Raw genomic sequence first — 15,543 nt, 5'->3', positions numbered from 1 at the left:
GGATAAGAAGGTAGGTTAGGCCTAGAAGGTAGAAGTGGCTTTGGTATAATGAAGTTAGGTGGACAAAGTGGACTGGGCTAATGTCTAGAATGAACCTGCTGGTTTAAGATTTGATTGTGAAGTTAGATCTGGATGCCAGGAAAGGTTGGATATAGTGTGGGAGGATCCTGTGGTTTTGGGGTGGGTAGGTAAAGTTCTAGCAGAAGTATAGAGATTGACCTTGGTTCAAGCAAGGCTGGCCAGACTAGGCCACGGAACTGTATGCAGGTTGCATGCTAGGTCTGGCAGGTTAGGGAGGGTTCATGAATGAGGAAGGTCACAGAGTCTCAAACACTGGAAAAGGATGTGAAAGATCTGGCTGGTTGGTGTCCTGGGTCTATTGCTATGAAGAGAGGTCATGACCATGGAAACTCTAATAAAACAGAGCATTTAGTTGGGGCTTATTTTGAGTTTCAGAGATTTAGTCACTAATCATTGAGTGAGGAGCCTAGAGAGCATGTTGATGTAGGCAGTCACTGGAGCAGCAACTGAAAGTTATATCGTGATCTACAGATAGAAAGACTCTGGGCTAGGTATGGGCTTTTGAAACCTCAAAATTCACCTCCAGTAACACACTTACTTCAACAACACCATACCTCCTAAACCCTTTTCAAATAGTGTTATTCCCTGTGACTAAGAATTCAAATATATGAACCTGGGGTGATCATTCTTATTGAAATCACCACATTCTACTCCCTGGCACCAATTAGCTTGTAGGAATACTAAAATGCAAAAATTCAGTCCAACTTCAAAAAGTTGGACAACTTCAAGAGTCCCCACAGTCCATCAGAGTCTCAACATTATTTAAAAGTCAAAAGTTCAAAGTCTCTTCTGATATTCATGTCAATCAACCCCTTGTAAAATAAAAATCAAGAGGTAGATCACTTACTACCAAACTACAGTAACACAGGATGTACATTACCATTCCAAAAGGTAGAAAGGGAAAGATAGTAAGGAAATACTATCTGAATCAAAACCAAAAACCAGCTGGGCAAAGTCCAAACTGCAAATCCGTGGCTGATGTCAAAGCACTCTTCAAATAATCAATCTTTTCAGATTTGCTGACTGCATCACACTTCTCTCTCTTGGGCTTGTTCCACACCCAGTCTTCAGCCTTCATTGGCATGGTATCCCATGATTGGCATCTCCCACATCTTGGGGTCTCCAACATAATCCAGGCTCCACCTTTACAGCTTCACACAATAGCCTTCCTGAGCTTCCATGAAGGGATACTCCTGGCACATGTCTGGTGTCGGTGGCTTTCCTTAGCCCCAGAGGTAGGTCCTACACCCCATTTCCTGTATCCTTGACCCTAAAACCAGAACCACATGGCTGAAAATGCCAAATTCTGCTACTTGCTGGTCCTGGAACATGGCTCCCTCATTCAATTGCATTAGCATCTGCTTTCTGTTGTTGATGGTTTCCTTCACTTCTTAAGCTTTACTTTAATTCCTTTTCACAAGTTGGAAACTTACCTGGGCAGCGCCTTGCCTTGAGGTCACCACTCCCTTTGTTCCATTTAGCATCAGGCTTCTCTTTAAATATTTATCTTCTTGAACACAGGACTTAGTTCCATGGCATTCCCCGGTGCTCCCTTTCTCCTCAAACTGAATACATTTTGTAGTTTTCCTTGTTCAGAATGCTCCTTTTATTGTAGAGCTGCATAAGAGTGACCACTCAATACTAGGTTACCTTGAAATCTCCTCTACCAACACCATTAATCCAAAACTCTTCAATTTAGCCTTAGGCAGGTTTTTTGGACAAGGGCAGAAAGCAGCCACTTTCTTCACCAAAATATCACAGGAACAGTCTCTAGGCCACTTACTAATATTCTTCTCCTCTGAAAATTCTTGAGCGGGACACCCACATTCCACATTGCCCTCAGTACCACACTGTCTTCCATGTTTCTACTAGGATGCTTCATTAAGCTCTGCTTAAAGAGTCCAACCAATTTCCTAGTCCAAAGTCCCAAAGTCTTCCATGTCCTATAACATTGTCATACCAATCATACTCCACTCCCTGATCATACTCCACTCCCTGGCACCAACTTCTGTCTTGATCCTTTTCCTTTCCAAGGAGTTCCTTTTTTTTTTTTTTTTTTTTTTTTTTTTTTTTTTTTTTGGTTTTTCAAGACAGGGTTTCTCTGTGTAGCTTTGCGCCTTTCCTGGAGCTCACTTGGTAGCCCAGGCTGGCCTCAAACTCACAGAGATCCGCCTGGCTCTGCCTCCTAAGTGCTGGGATTAAAGGCGTGCGCCACCACCGCCCGGCTGAGTTCCTTATTTCTTTTCAAGTAGTTCCACTCCCTGGTGACTAAGCATACAAATATATGATACTATGGGGGTCATTCTTTTTTAAACCACCACACGTGGAGAGGTTGGATGTGGTACAAAAGGGACTTGTTGTGGAAGTTAGAGTTGGTCCTGGTGGAATCCCAGAGGTAGTTGGCAGTGCAAGCATGGTTGACATGGTTCATGCAGTTCTGCAGTCTAAGGCTGGAGAACTGCATGAACCTGAGCTAGAGCCAGCAGAAGGTGAGAATAGAGGATGTCAGGGACATTCACTGGACTAAACCATGAAGAAGACAATGAGAGATCTTGAGCTGTGAGTTCTTGCATTAACTGGATGTGATGTCTACAAGCTTCAGCCTTCTCCATTCTCCATTCTGTACATTGCATCATGTGTCTGCCCATACCAACCTTATATCCATTTTGCCATAGTCCACATCCTCCTTCCTTCAGGGATACTGCATGTATTGTTCTTGGAATTCTGCGGTTTTGTTTTGGTTTTTGTAATTTTCTTTTTCTTAAAAGTCTGTGATTTTTCATAGACCATAAATTTCTTCCATGAATAAATTTTATATGCAGCCAATCTGTGTTCTATCTTATTCTATTTGCTCATATCTTCCTTTTTGCATTTTGATTTTTTATGTTTTTATCATTTCTCTAAGGAAATTTCCTAACCATAGGATTAATTTTTTCTCTCTTGTGTTTTTCTTTCCATCTCTTCATTTTCTTTTTTTCCCCTTTTTTTTTAACTGATGAGTTTATTATGAGTACAAGTTGGGGCTTATTTCTAAGATCATAAACAACTTATAAGTTTTTATAAAGCTGAAGAAAATGTCTCTTCCTCCTCCAGCAAATATTAACTGCCTATCAATCCTCAGAGAGGGATGAGGCCTCATGAACCCCCCACATCCAAACAACCATTCCTCAAGTAGAAACAGAGCCTTGGGAGAATACACCTGACCTCCTGAAAATCTACCATGAGTCATTGACAGACCTCACCTCTTATAATAATCCCATCTTCTGTGAGCACAAGACTATAAAAGCCCCATCATGTCTTGAATATAGCATTCCTCAATGTTCCATATTCTTTCTAAACCTTCTACAATTTTCAGTGAGTTTTGGAGAGCATAATACAGATATCCAATTGGGGGTTGAATACTCAATCATCACTTATTCTCATCATTTTGACCAGTTCTGAGTCTTTACTGTTACCATTGTCCATTGAACACTTTATGTGGTATGGTCCAGACCTGAAAATAAAAAGTCTTAGTCCCTTCTCAAGTCAATGAAATGTCAATGACTTGTCACCTTTAGATATTCTGGGCTGAAAATTCAGGATCCCTCTGGAAAGGAAGTCATACATCTACTATGAAGTTCCACCCTCTCCCTCTAGCTGGGCAAAAAAGATTCTGGGTAAGGTATTGTAGACTTTATCTACTGAACACTGTGGCTATGAGACAGTATTAATCTTCCCCTCACATCCAGCAGCTCAGTACTAAGACAGAAAATTGATTTTCTTTATCTCTCGTACAACACCACACACACACACACACACACAGAGAGAGAGAGAGAGAGAGAGAGAGAGAGAGAGAGAGAGAGAGAGAGAGATGATATAGATATAGATATAGATATAGATATAGATATAGATATAGATATAGATATAGATATAGATAGATATAGATATAGATATAGATATAGATATAGATATAGATATAGATATAGATATAGATATAGATAGGCTCTCATGGTTATATTCACTTTCCCTCTCTCTCCCCTCCAGCTACAAGTACCCATCCAGAATTGGTGCCATTCACTTTCAACTTGACAATCACCAACCTGCCTTATACCACAGAAATGGGGTACCCAGGCTCCATACATGTCAACAAAACAGAGAAGGCCTTGAACTACCTGGTAATGTGAAACGTGCATACTATGGCTTACCTTTCCTTCACCCCAGTCTCATGGATCTCTCTCTCACTCATCCTTTTGGCTTACCCCCAGCTCCAATCATTGTTCAAGAATACCAGCATTGGTTCTGGCTACTCTGGCTGCAGACTGACCTTGATCAGGTGAGCCTTCCTTCCTTGATATCACAGAGGACTTCTCTGTCATGGTCTAATTCATCTGAGGTTAAGATGGGAATATCACATGCAGAAGGCAAGGAACATGAAGGAATGAAGCCCTCCAAGAATTCACACATGGGAGACACTGTCTTTAGTTTAGTGCATGAGAGACAGGACTTCCTGAAAGAAGAGGCTTCCATGGACCTTATTTGTGTGAAAAAAAATTGTGTAAAGCATTGAGGCTCACTGAATCACTTAGCAATCATGGAATTCTTCATTTCATGGTACATTCTGTGACTTAGCAACCATAACTTTCTTCCGCAAAAGTTCCACTATATAGAGAGGGCAGTGGTTACACAAACATGAAACTATAAACCAGGGCAAAGAGACCATTAATTCTACACAGAGGCTAAAAGAACCTAGTAATAGAGTTTCAGCTTGACCCTGGGGAGCTGGGTGGAGGCTTTCTACAGATGATGTTGCTTGAATCATACTTTGACAGTGCATGTACAATAAGCAGAGGAAGCACAGGAAAAAAAACTATTTCATGGTTGGTTCATCATAAGTAATATAGGGTGTAGGAGTTGGAAATACATTTCTTGGTCCTCTTCCTCCTCCTCCTCCTCCTCCTCCTCCTCCTCATTTTATTTGTTTCTTTCTTCCTTCTTCTGTTCTACCTCTTGATCCTCCTTCTTTTCTAGCCCTTCCCCTCCATAGAAAAATCTCTATGCTATTGAAGAATAGGGTGGAGCAGAGTGAATGAAGAATGAAGGAATGAAAAAAAATGAAGAAAGGAAAAGAGAAGAGGGAAGTATGTTGGAAAGGAGAAGAAAGAGGAAATGATAAAATAATAAAGAATAATAGAGAAAATAGAAAAAAGAAAGAAAAGAAGTAGAAAGAAAGAGAGGGAAATAAAAGGAAGGAAACGGGAAGAGAGAAATGTAGATGATGGGAAGAAAGATGTTCCAAGAAGTCTTGGAGTAACTTTGAACATAATAGGAAGTGTTGATAGTTGCCATGATAGATGTGAACCAAATAACTGAAGGAAAAAATGAGAGCAAGAGGGAAAAAAAAAAGCTGAACCAACTTTTCTAGAGCTAACCCACTTTATAAAGTAGGAGACCTAGAGAAAGAGGACTTAAAAAAGAATGTGACTGAGAAAGTAGACATGGTCCATTAAAAAGACATGCACAAAGCCAGGAGGGACTCAACTTGAGGAGGATATGCACAATTTTCTCATATCTCTTGATGACCCATATCCATATGCTCATCACCCTAGGTCAGAAAAGAATGGAGCAGCCACTGGAGTGGATACTATTTGCACCTACTATCATGACCCCATGAGTCCTCCTCTGGACAGGAAGCAGTTGTATCAAGAAGTGGCCCAGCTGACGAATGGTATCTCCAAGCTGGGTCCCTACAACCTGGACAGAGACAGTCTCTATGTCAATGGTGAGTGTCATTGCTCTAAAAAAGTAACAGACTCAGTTTAAACAAGAAAAGGGTTTTATGGCCCATAGTTTCAAAAGTTTCAGCCCTAGTTAATTAGTTCCTGTATTACTTATTAACTTTCCTCATCAGTGTGACAAAATACCTGACGAAGGCAGCTTACAGGAGAAAAGGCATCTGTAGCTCACAGTTCCAGAGTACTGTTAATTGTGGCAGTGACATCATGTCAGGAGCTTGAAGCTGCTGGTCACGTTGTATCTGCAGTCAGGAAGCAGAGTGAGATGAATCCTGGTGCTGAGTTCATCTTCTCTGTTTGTGTTCAGTCTGAGACTCCTGCTCACTAGATGGTGCCATCCACATTCAGTGTGTGTTTTCCCACCTCAAAGTGGGAAATCTTTCTGGAAATGCCTTCATGGACACACATATCTGTTTCCATATGATTCTAAATCTAGTCCAGTTAATAAAGATTAATCATTGTAGTTTTATTACTTTTAGGCCTGTGGCAAGGTAGAAATATGATGGAAGGCATAAAATGGGTAATCTGCTCTTTTATTGGATCCAGGAAGCAAAGAGACAGGCAGATTTGGGGGATGCAATATACCCTTCCATGCCATGAAACAAGTGACCTAGTGATCCCCCACCTCTGCTAATAATTCACTCAGTTATTAGCTGATCCATTGATTACCAAGGGTTGTGGGAGTATACAGCAGGTAGCAACTAGTGTTTGACAAGTCGACCACCAGAAGTATAACTCCCTGATGGGGATGCCCATCTGGAAAAGCCACGGGGTCACTGGCTGTGAAAACTGGTTGTTTTCTCTCTATAACTTTCTCAGGTGCCACTGCTATGCCTCCCTAATAAGAACAGCTGTGGGGTGCTTTCCACAGCTCTTTGGTAGTGTGTTTTACATATCTGGGCACACATTTTGCTGTAGATTTCTGTTTAAGTTTTATAATTTTGATGAACAGAAATATTACCAGAATATTCTTCTTTACTGACACAAGGAGGTAACAGTGTTCTCAAGTCTCAAAGACAGCCTTTTACACATTTTGCAAAGATGTTAGAACAAGTCCAAAACAGACTAAGCTGCCCCTACAGAGAATACACGAAGACTAAATCCCAGGTGTTGTTTATTGAGAAATCAAGGCCAGGCTGTTTACATTGAGACATAGTCCTTACAGTAGTTCTCTTTCTGCATGTACCCTGACCACTCAAGGTTCAGCCAATTGTTTAACATCTGGGATCCCTCACCAACTTAGAGTTATGCACATGAGTCAATGTGACATTGCTTGCTTAAGAGAAACTATGTGACTTATCTTGTGTTTTGAGAATGGGTAGAGCCCTGAAAATGTAACTTATAATTGTCCAGAGTTTGGTTGTGAGGGAGCAGCAGCAGCAGTGTGAAGGCAGACAGCTGTGTAGAGCTATGTGAGAGCTGCTGCAGAATGTGTGTGTGTGTGTGTGTGTGTGTGTGTGTGTGTGTGTGTGTGTGTGTGTGTGTGTTCTGGATGAGAGATGAAGAAGAAGCATGAGAGAAATGTGAGTGAGTGAGTGGGTGAAAGAGTGAATGAGTAGAGTGAGTGAATAATGTAGAAGTATGTGTGTGTGTGTGTGTGTGTGTGTGTGTGTGTGTGTGTGTGTGTGTGTGTGTGTTCTGGATGAGAGATGAAGAAGAAGCATGAGAGAAATGTGAGGGAGTGAATGGGTGAAAGAGTGAATGAGTAGAGTGAGTGAATAATGTAGAAGTATGTGAGAGAGAGAGAGAGAGAGAGAGAGAGAGAGAGAGAGAGAGAGAGAGAGAGAGAGAGAGAGGTGTGAAGGAGCTACTGCTGCAAAGAGAGGCTGTGCCTAGGAAGTGTGTAAAGTGCTGTCTGGTGAGAGAGCTATGTAAATGAGATGTTTAACTGTGGCTGGGTGGAGATTTGTAACTGTGTGGAGGCAAGGAAGATGAAACTGTATAGAAAAGAGATGTAGAAGAGAAATGTATGTAAAAGAAAGATGTGTAGCCATGTGAAAATGTTTGTATGTAAAGATATGTAGCTATATGCAATAGTGTGGAGATATGTAGCTGTGTGGAGACAGAGTCAGAGACCATTCTTAAGATAAAGTAAAAGAGAAAGTAAACATCAGAAAGCATGTGTGTGTCTTTATTTCACCAGTCATAGATAGATTTAACCTTATTCTTAATTACCCTAAGATAAAAAAAAAAAAAACTTCCTATCCCTCACTACTCTAAGGCATTCTTTTTATTACCCTGAGCTGATCATGGGAGCTGGTCTCTCATGGTCCATGTTATTTGATGAAGTTAGCACTCTTGCAATCCAATCACCTTTCTACAGTTTCACCAATTGGGGACAAAGCCTTCAACACATGAGCTTTCTGGAATACATTTCAGATCCTAAACATCATTTACTTAGTGACTTTTTTATGCCAATAGCTCATTATAGGGGATGGTTTTAGAATCCTATGTCTGGAGACATATCCATGTCACTACTCAAAGGGTGTTAATATTTTTTGTTAGGTATAGGTAAGTGAATGCTGGTAAGTAGCCCAAAGGTATAGTACAGTCCCCTAATATTTATTAAATTAATAGTCTCAACCTTGAGAAATTATTTTACATAAACTTTCCAGTTTCATCTTTTATTGTTTGAGAATTTCTTGTAACCCTGATAGAAGCCTAATATTTCTTAGATGGCTCATTTTGTAATGTTTAACCCACCAAAGAAATCCAAGTCCTTTTCTACTTCATCTCTTTGGATTAAATATTTCCTGCTATTTCTCCTTCTCTTCATCTTCCTCCTGTTCTTCCTTTTTGTACCCCTCCTCCTCCTCTTCCTTTTTCTACTATTCACATCCTTCTCCTCCTGTTTATTGCCTTCTCTTTCTCCTCTTTCCCATTCTTGCTATCTTCTCCTCCTCCTATACCTCTTCCTTCTCTTCTACCCCTTTCTCCTCTTTTTCCACTCCTCCTACTCTTTTTGATCCTCTTGTTTCTCCATTGTGTTCTCCCAGTTCATTTCTTTCTCCTGTTCCTCTTCCTTCCCTTATTGCCTTTCTTTCCCCCCACATTCTCCCCCTGCCCCTGCTGCATCAAGGCTGTGCAAGATGTCCTAACTTAGGTAATGGATTCAAAAAAGCCAGCTCATGCACCAGGGATAGATCCTCATCTCATTGCCTGGGGTCCCTTAAACACACCAAGATATATAATTGTCTCACTTGTGCAGAGGGCCTAGTCCAGTCCCTTGCTCCTACTCCAGTAATCAAATAGGTGATTACCTTAACTGTGATCATAGATCCTTCATCCAGTAACCAACTGACAGAAGCAGAAGCAGAGATCCACAGCCAAGCACCAGGCCAAGTTCCAGGAATCCAGTCAAAGAGAGGGAAGAGGGATTCTATGACCTAGGGGGCATCAAGATCATGAAGGGGAAATCTATAGAGATAACCAAACCAAGCTAGTGGGAACTCATAAACTTTAGACCAACAACTGTGGTGCCCTGAATATTTAAATAAGAGTTTTATTTATTTGTTTGTTTGTCTGTGTTTGTGTGTACATGCATGTCCTCATATACATGTTGAAATTAAAGTAATACTGTGGGAGTCAGTTCTCTCCTTCTACCATGTGGGTCCAAAGTATTGAATTCAGAAGGCAAGGTTTGGTGGCAAGTACTTTTAGTCAATGAACCATCTTGCCAGCTATATTATTATATATTGTTTTAGTAAAATTATTGGTAATGATAGTTATCATGACTATTATCAGAGGACAAGGCACATAATAAGGGCCAAGTAAAATGCAGTCATTACTCCTTATATATAAGTCTCAGAATGTTTTATAATGACTTCGACTTCCAGGTCTACCCTCTTTTCATCTCTTGTGCTTAAATAACAGTCCCTTATCATTAATCTTGCTTTCCTATCTGCAGGTTATAACCATCGGTACTGGACCCCTACCACAAGCAGTGAGTACTCAAAACTGTGATGTCCCAATATCTCTAGGACCCCCTTCCCTAGAATCAACTCCATAGAAGATAAATGTACAATATCATTCCCATAAGTTCTCCAGAGCAGCTCCATCAACCCTTCCTTTCCACATCACCTACTCCAAGCTCTACAGCTAAGAACAATGACTCTAGAGCTTTTGACACTGCCACACTGCTTTGTATGGTATCTGCTCTTCACTCAGCCTGTTTTGCACAGTCTACGGTTGGGCCACCCCAGACACTAGTTTGTTCTTTTAGCACACTAACCTTGGTCCAACCACAGTACTTTACACTAGCTACTTATGAAGGCTGACTATCTCTGATTTCTCAATTTCCAAATCTCACTTCAAGGATCTGAAAGACTTTTCCAGACTACCTTCTATTACTAACCCTTTCTTTACATTCACATCTGGCCTATTTTTTTTCCCCTCTCATCATGATGACTAATTGTTTGCTTGTTTCTTCTGTGGAATTTACTTCTAATTTTATTCAGTCCTCATGTATTTATCACCTACTTCATACTCACTTTTTATTTATAGATTGAATGATTGAATTCATGAATAAGCAATCTGCATATGTTCGTGTATGAATTCTATTTGAATATTAGAAAACTATTCTGGATCATAGTCATGATTGTGATTATTGTCCTATCTCTTTATTTTTCCCAGACATGGGCATAAGGTCTACTAAGACTCTAGGCATCTGCCACAGAGATAAATTCTGTCAAACTGAAGCCCTTGGACAGGCTTGGGGCACACAATCCAACCTTATGCTATAGGGGATACAAAAATATAGTACAGTGACTGTATCACTTTAGCTTCAGAAATAAATATCTTTGTCTGGGAAATGGATCAGTGGATAAAAGCACTTACTGTGAAAAGTCAGCTGTGACCCGAGCACTATGGGAGGCAGAAATGGGAAGATCCCTGGGGCTTGCTGGTTGCAAGCCTACCTCCAAAATCAGTGACACCCTGTCTCAAAGAAATCAGACAGAGACAGAACAAAACACTGCAGGGCTTTTCTGGCCTCTATGCATGCCTAGGTACGTACACCTGCACACACACCTTGCACATACATCATACACATACAGCACACTTGCACACCAGTAAGTAAATAAATGAATAAGTAACTCATACTCACATGCATTATCTGGTCAAAATACATAAATAGCCTATAAAATATAAATAAAAAGTATATGTGAGCATGTTAATTGATAAAAATACAGTGTATCTATGCAGTCAGATATTATTACCCCTAACAAGAAGGAAATCCTCACATTTAACATAGATAATATTGAGAATATCCTCACAAAAAGAGAAATGCTATATGATTTTTCTCATGAGAGGTATAGAATAGTAAAATTCATATAAACCAAAAGTACCAATAGTGGTTGCTACAGGTTAGAGAAGGACAAATGGGGGCTGTTTAATTACTTAGAGGTTTAGTTTTGTGAGATGAGAAGATTCTGAAGACTGGTTACACAGCAGCTAAGTTCAACCATTCCTTTGACTATAGCCATCTGGGTTATGATGCATATTAAACTTCCCACCTCCTCTTTTCTGCTACAGGTACAACCCCATCTCTGGGACACTTCACCCTCAACTTCACTATAACCAACCTGCGCCATAGAGAGGGCATGGGATCCCAAGGATCTGAAATATTCAACAGCACAGAGAGAATCTTGAATCGATTGGTCAGAATTCTCTCACACTCACCCTGTCCAATCTCAGTCTTGTACCTCTTGGCCCCTTAGATCATCTTTTCTTTTGTCCATAGCTCAAGCCCATGTTCGAGAATACCAGTATCGGGCACCTTTATTCTGGTTGTAGACTGATCTTGCTGAGGTAAGAACTTTATAGTTGTTATGCAGGGCATATAGAAAATCACCATGAGATAACTCCTAACTCCTTGTTCCTAGTGTTCTAGGAGAAGGTAATCTCCAACTTCTCTCCAGTCCTTTCCCTTTAAGACTGAAAAGTATAGACTCCATTTCCTCTCACAAGACAATGATGTTTCATTTTATTAAGCAATTCCTGCTTATGTTTTATTATAATTTCATTTATGTTGCTGTAGTGAAATACTCTGACAGAAAAAGAAATACACGTAAGGAAATGTTTACTTGGGTTACAGTTCTAGACTGCAGTCCATTGAGTGGAGAAGTTATAGTGGAAAGGGCTTGAAACAACTGATCACATCATACCCACAGTCAAGAGTAGAGAAAAATTAATGCACCCATCTGCCTGCTGGCTGCTTGCTAGCCTTCTTCAGTTCTACAGGCTCAAGACTGATGCTACCCATGATGATCTGGGTCTTCCTACATCAAATAACAAACAAGACCATTCCTTACAGGCTTGGTGACAAACTGACCTGATATCATTAATTCTTCATTAAGACTTTTCCCAGGCAATTCAAGCTTGTGGTAGGTTGACATTTAAAATTAACCATCACAGATCTGAAACTGTTGATTCATTTTACACACAAAAATAAAGCATAGAGACAGAGATGTGGAGAAACATCTGGCATCATTCAGTGGTTGAATAGGAGTTACACCAATTGAAATTGTTTGCTTTTTTTTTTTTTACCTTATTTGCAAACTTCTTTTCCCACCCCCATTGTCACATTTCTTAGTACAGCATGTTAAGTCATGTTATAGATGTCACGTTAAAGGATAGCACAGATACTGGCATGTTTAGATGCTGTCCTTTTTGCAAGGTCCTTGACTCTGTTATTGTTTTCTTCTGCCACGAAGGTCATTAATTGTTCATCAGTTGCCCCACTTCTCTTCTCCCTCAGTGAAACTTTTGTGAGCCCCAACCTGGAGTTTCCATCTCTCCATCTCTGTCTCATTTCCTTGCCCAGGCCTGAGAAAGATGGAACAGCCACTGGAGTGGATGCTGTCTGTACTCACCATTCTGATCCCACGGGCCTTACGCTGGACAGAGAGAAGCTGTACTGGGAATTTAGTCATAATACCCATGGTGTCACCAAGCTAGGATCCTTTGCTTTAGAAAAGGACAGTCTGTACATCAATGGTGAGCATCCTCTTAGGATCCATAAGCTGAAGATGAGAATGTTACCCTAAGATAAGTGTGCGCTCTCATTGGTCACAAGACCCTTCCTGCTGCTACCTGCTGCTGACATATAAGCTTTGAGTCTTCAAGTCATTCTCTTTTCTCTGTATTGCTGCATTACAAAGGCATTATTTAAATATGTATCTAACCTACAAAAGCTTTCCTCTATCCACATCTACAACTATCTCTGGCTGAAGTCAATGGTGGTTCAGTAGTGGTTCAAGCCTAGAGTTGTTTGTTGTTTTGTTTTACTTTGAGGTAAGTCTTGCTATGTGACTGAGGCTGTCCTAGAACTAACAGCATAACCCAGTCTATCTTCAAACTGATGATTCCCATTTCAGCCTCACCTGAGTGCTGGAGTTAGAGGTATATACCCAATATCTGCCTATATTATATCTATGCGGAGCTAAAATGTCTCTATCATGCTTGATATGCATCAGGCCATATTCTCTGAGCCCTACTTCCATTAGAAGCTTTCATTTGAAACTTCATATTTAGCTGGGAGTGATGGCTCATGCCTGTAATCTTTGAGTGTGCCTGGTATGTTCAGGGGTCATGATTTGATCTCTAGTACTATAAGGAAGAAGAGGAGAGGGGAGGAATAAGGGAGTAAAATGAAGGAGAAGAAGCAGAAGCAGAAACAAGAAGCATTTACCAGGTGAGGCAGCCCCTGTTTCCAATCAAAGTACTTAAAAGGCGAGATGGAAGGTTTTCTGCAAGTTTGTGCTCAGCCTGGGTTACATAGAGAGTTCAAGACCTGCCTGGGCTACAGACTACGATTCTAACTCAAATAAAATAAGAATTTAATCTCAAACAAAACAAAAAGTTGAATCTTTCATTTTCCTCCCTATGTACTTTTAAAAGTAACAGTTTACAAATATATGTGTTAGAATTAGGTTGTGTTTAAATTGTAAGTCCATGAGAATAGAGATAGTTCTTTTGATGACACTTTTTTTTTGGTGTTTTGGTTTCTTTGAGACAGGGTTTATCATTTCTCTGTGTAGCCCTGAATATCTTGGGACTCACTCTATAGACCAAGCTGGCCTGGAACTCAGAGAGATCCTCCTGACTATTTCTCTGCCTCTGCCTCTTTAGCTGCGATTAAAGCTATGCGCCACCACTGCCCAGCCAATGACATCTGGATTCTAAGTGTTCCACTGTATAGACTTGAAGTCTCAGCTAGAGATGGTGATGATGGGTCTCGGCTATATCATAAACATTTCTGTCCTTGCATCTCCATTCTTTCCTTTTCTCGTTGCAGATTTTACACATCGAACCTCTGCTTCCACTCCCAACAGTGAGTACCTAAATGTCTGATAATTGTGTTCACCACACCCTGTGGGAGCATACCTGATCCATACCCTACTGAATCCAAGGTCATGGAGAAGAAAAGAATAGATTAAAAGCTGGACTGTCAGAACCACTGCCATTTATATTTATGGCCTGATTTGGAGAGCAAAGATACTCTCTTGGACATTCATGAACTACTTCAAATACCATGTTTTTACTCTAATCCATTTCTTCTCAGCACCTGTGACCTCTTCTCTGTTTTTCACAGGGACCTCCACCGAACACCCTAACCTCTCTACAGGTAGGTCACTTCTCTCTACAACTCCTTCTAAGAAGACAACTTTCCCAGTTTCATTGATAGGACTTTGGAGATAGTTGAGAGAACTGAGATTGTTCATGGGTGCTTCCAAGTCTGTGCATTTCTCAAGAGCAGGAGATAAACCACCCTCAAATTTTCATCCATATCAATCTTGGACAACTTGTTTATCTTCTCAGTGCCTCAGTTTCTTCAACTACCAAATAATACATTTATTTAAAACTTTACACTAAGACCTTTTAAGGTCACTTCCTTAATCCCACCACTTGTAGCTCAGTAGTAGAATGCTTGAATAACAGGCCCAAGTTCGGGGGTTGGATTTATTTTAATTTTATTTTTTGTGAATATGTATGTATCTATGTGAGTTTATGCTTTGTGCAGGTGGCCACAAAGGCCAGAAGAGAGTGTTAGATCCCCTGTGGTTGGAATTGTAAGAATTTGTGAGCCACCAGATATGGGTGCTGTGAACTAATTCTGGGTCCTCTGACAGAGCAGAAAGTGATCTTAATTGCTGAGCCATTTTTTTGCAACTCTACATCCTGTGTTTAATCGGGAAATATTTACTTAGCACCTCTATTGTATTTATATATAGGGGATAAAATGTTGAATAAATCACATATAGTTCATCACAGGTTCAGTGCATTAGGTAAAGAAGTAAGATATGTAATTATAATTAATAAAAACACTAAGAGAGGCACTAGTGATGTCCTCAGTTAATAGACTACTCCCCCCCCACCATACATAAAGCCCTATGTTCAGTCCACAGCACCCCATAAAATTAGGTGTGGGCTCACACACCTGTTATTCTAGAATTCAAGTGGTAGAGACAAGAAGATCAGAAGATCAAGAACATCCGTGACCAGCCCAGGATACATGAGAACCTGTCTACAAAAGATAGACTTTTATGAAGTTTCACCCTTCCCATGTGTCATACCATATGCTGTGTAGTTTTATATGTTTTAATTTTTTGTTTTGAATTAATAATAATAGATTTAAGAGCTGTTGGAAATTAGTATGAGCTTCCTTTATATCATTCACCTATTTTCCCTC

The 15,543-nt window shown here is 40.3% G+C and overlaps 1 protein-coding gene across 1 annotated transcript in view; it reads left to right on the top strand.

The window, feature by feature from the left end:
• The window catches only part of Muc16 (mucin 16, cell surface associated), a 188,035-nt gene that overhangs the window by 31,049 nt on the left and 141,443 nt on the right, over positions 1-15,543 (top strand). The window contains exons 4-12 of the mRNA XM_076575603.1: positions 4,105-4,235; positions 4,326-4,393; positions 5,667-5,839; positions 9,760-9,795; positions 11,385-11,509; positions 11,593-11,660; positions 12,676-12,848; positions 14,149-14,184; positions 14,446-14,478. Coding sequence (XP_076431718.1) covers positions 4,105-4,235; positions 4,326-4,393; positions 5,667-5,839; positions 9,760-9,795; positions 11,385-11,509; positions 11,593-11,660; positions 12,676-12,848; positions 14,149-14,184; positions 14,446-14,478 — 843 coding nt within the window. The remainder of the gene's footprint in view (positions 1-4,104; positions 4,236-4,325; positions 4,394-5,666; positions 5,840-9,759; positions 9,796-11,384; positions 11,510-11,592; positions 11,661-12,675; positions 12,849-14,148; positions 14,185-14,445; positions 14,479-15,543) is intronic.

This window comes from Peromyscus maniculatus, chromosome 7, assembly GCF_049852395.1.
Source record: "Peromyscus maniculatus bairdii isolate BWxNUB_F1_BW_parent chromosome 7, HU_Pman_BW_mat_3.1, whole genome shotgun sequence".
In the NCBI taxonomy this organism is placed as follows: Eukaryota; Metazoa; Chordata; class Mammalia; order Rodentia; family Cricetidae; genus Peromyscus; species Peromyscus maniculatus.
This window is presented reverse-complemented; position numbering and strand designations above follow the sequence as displayed.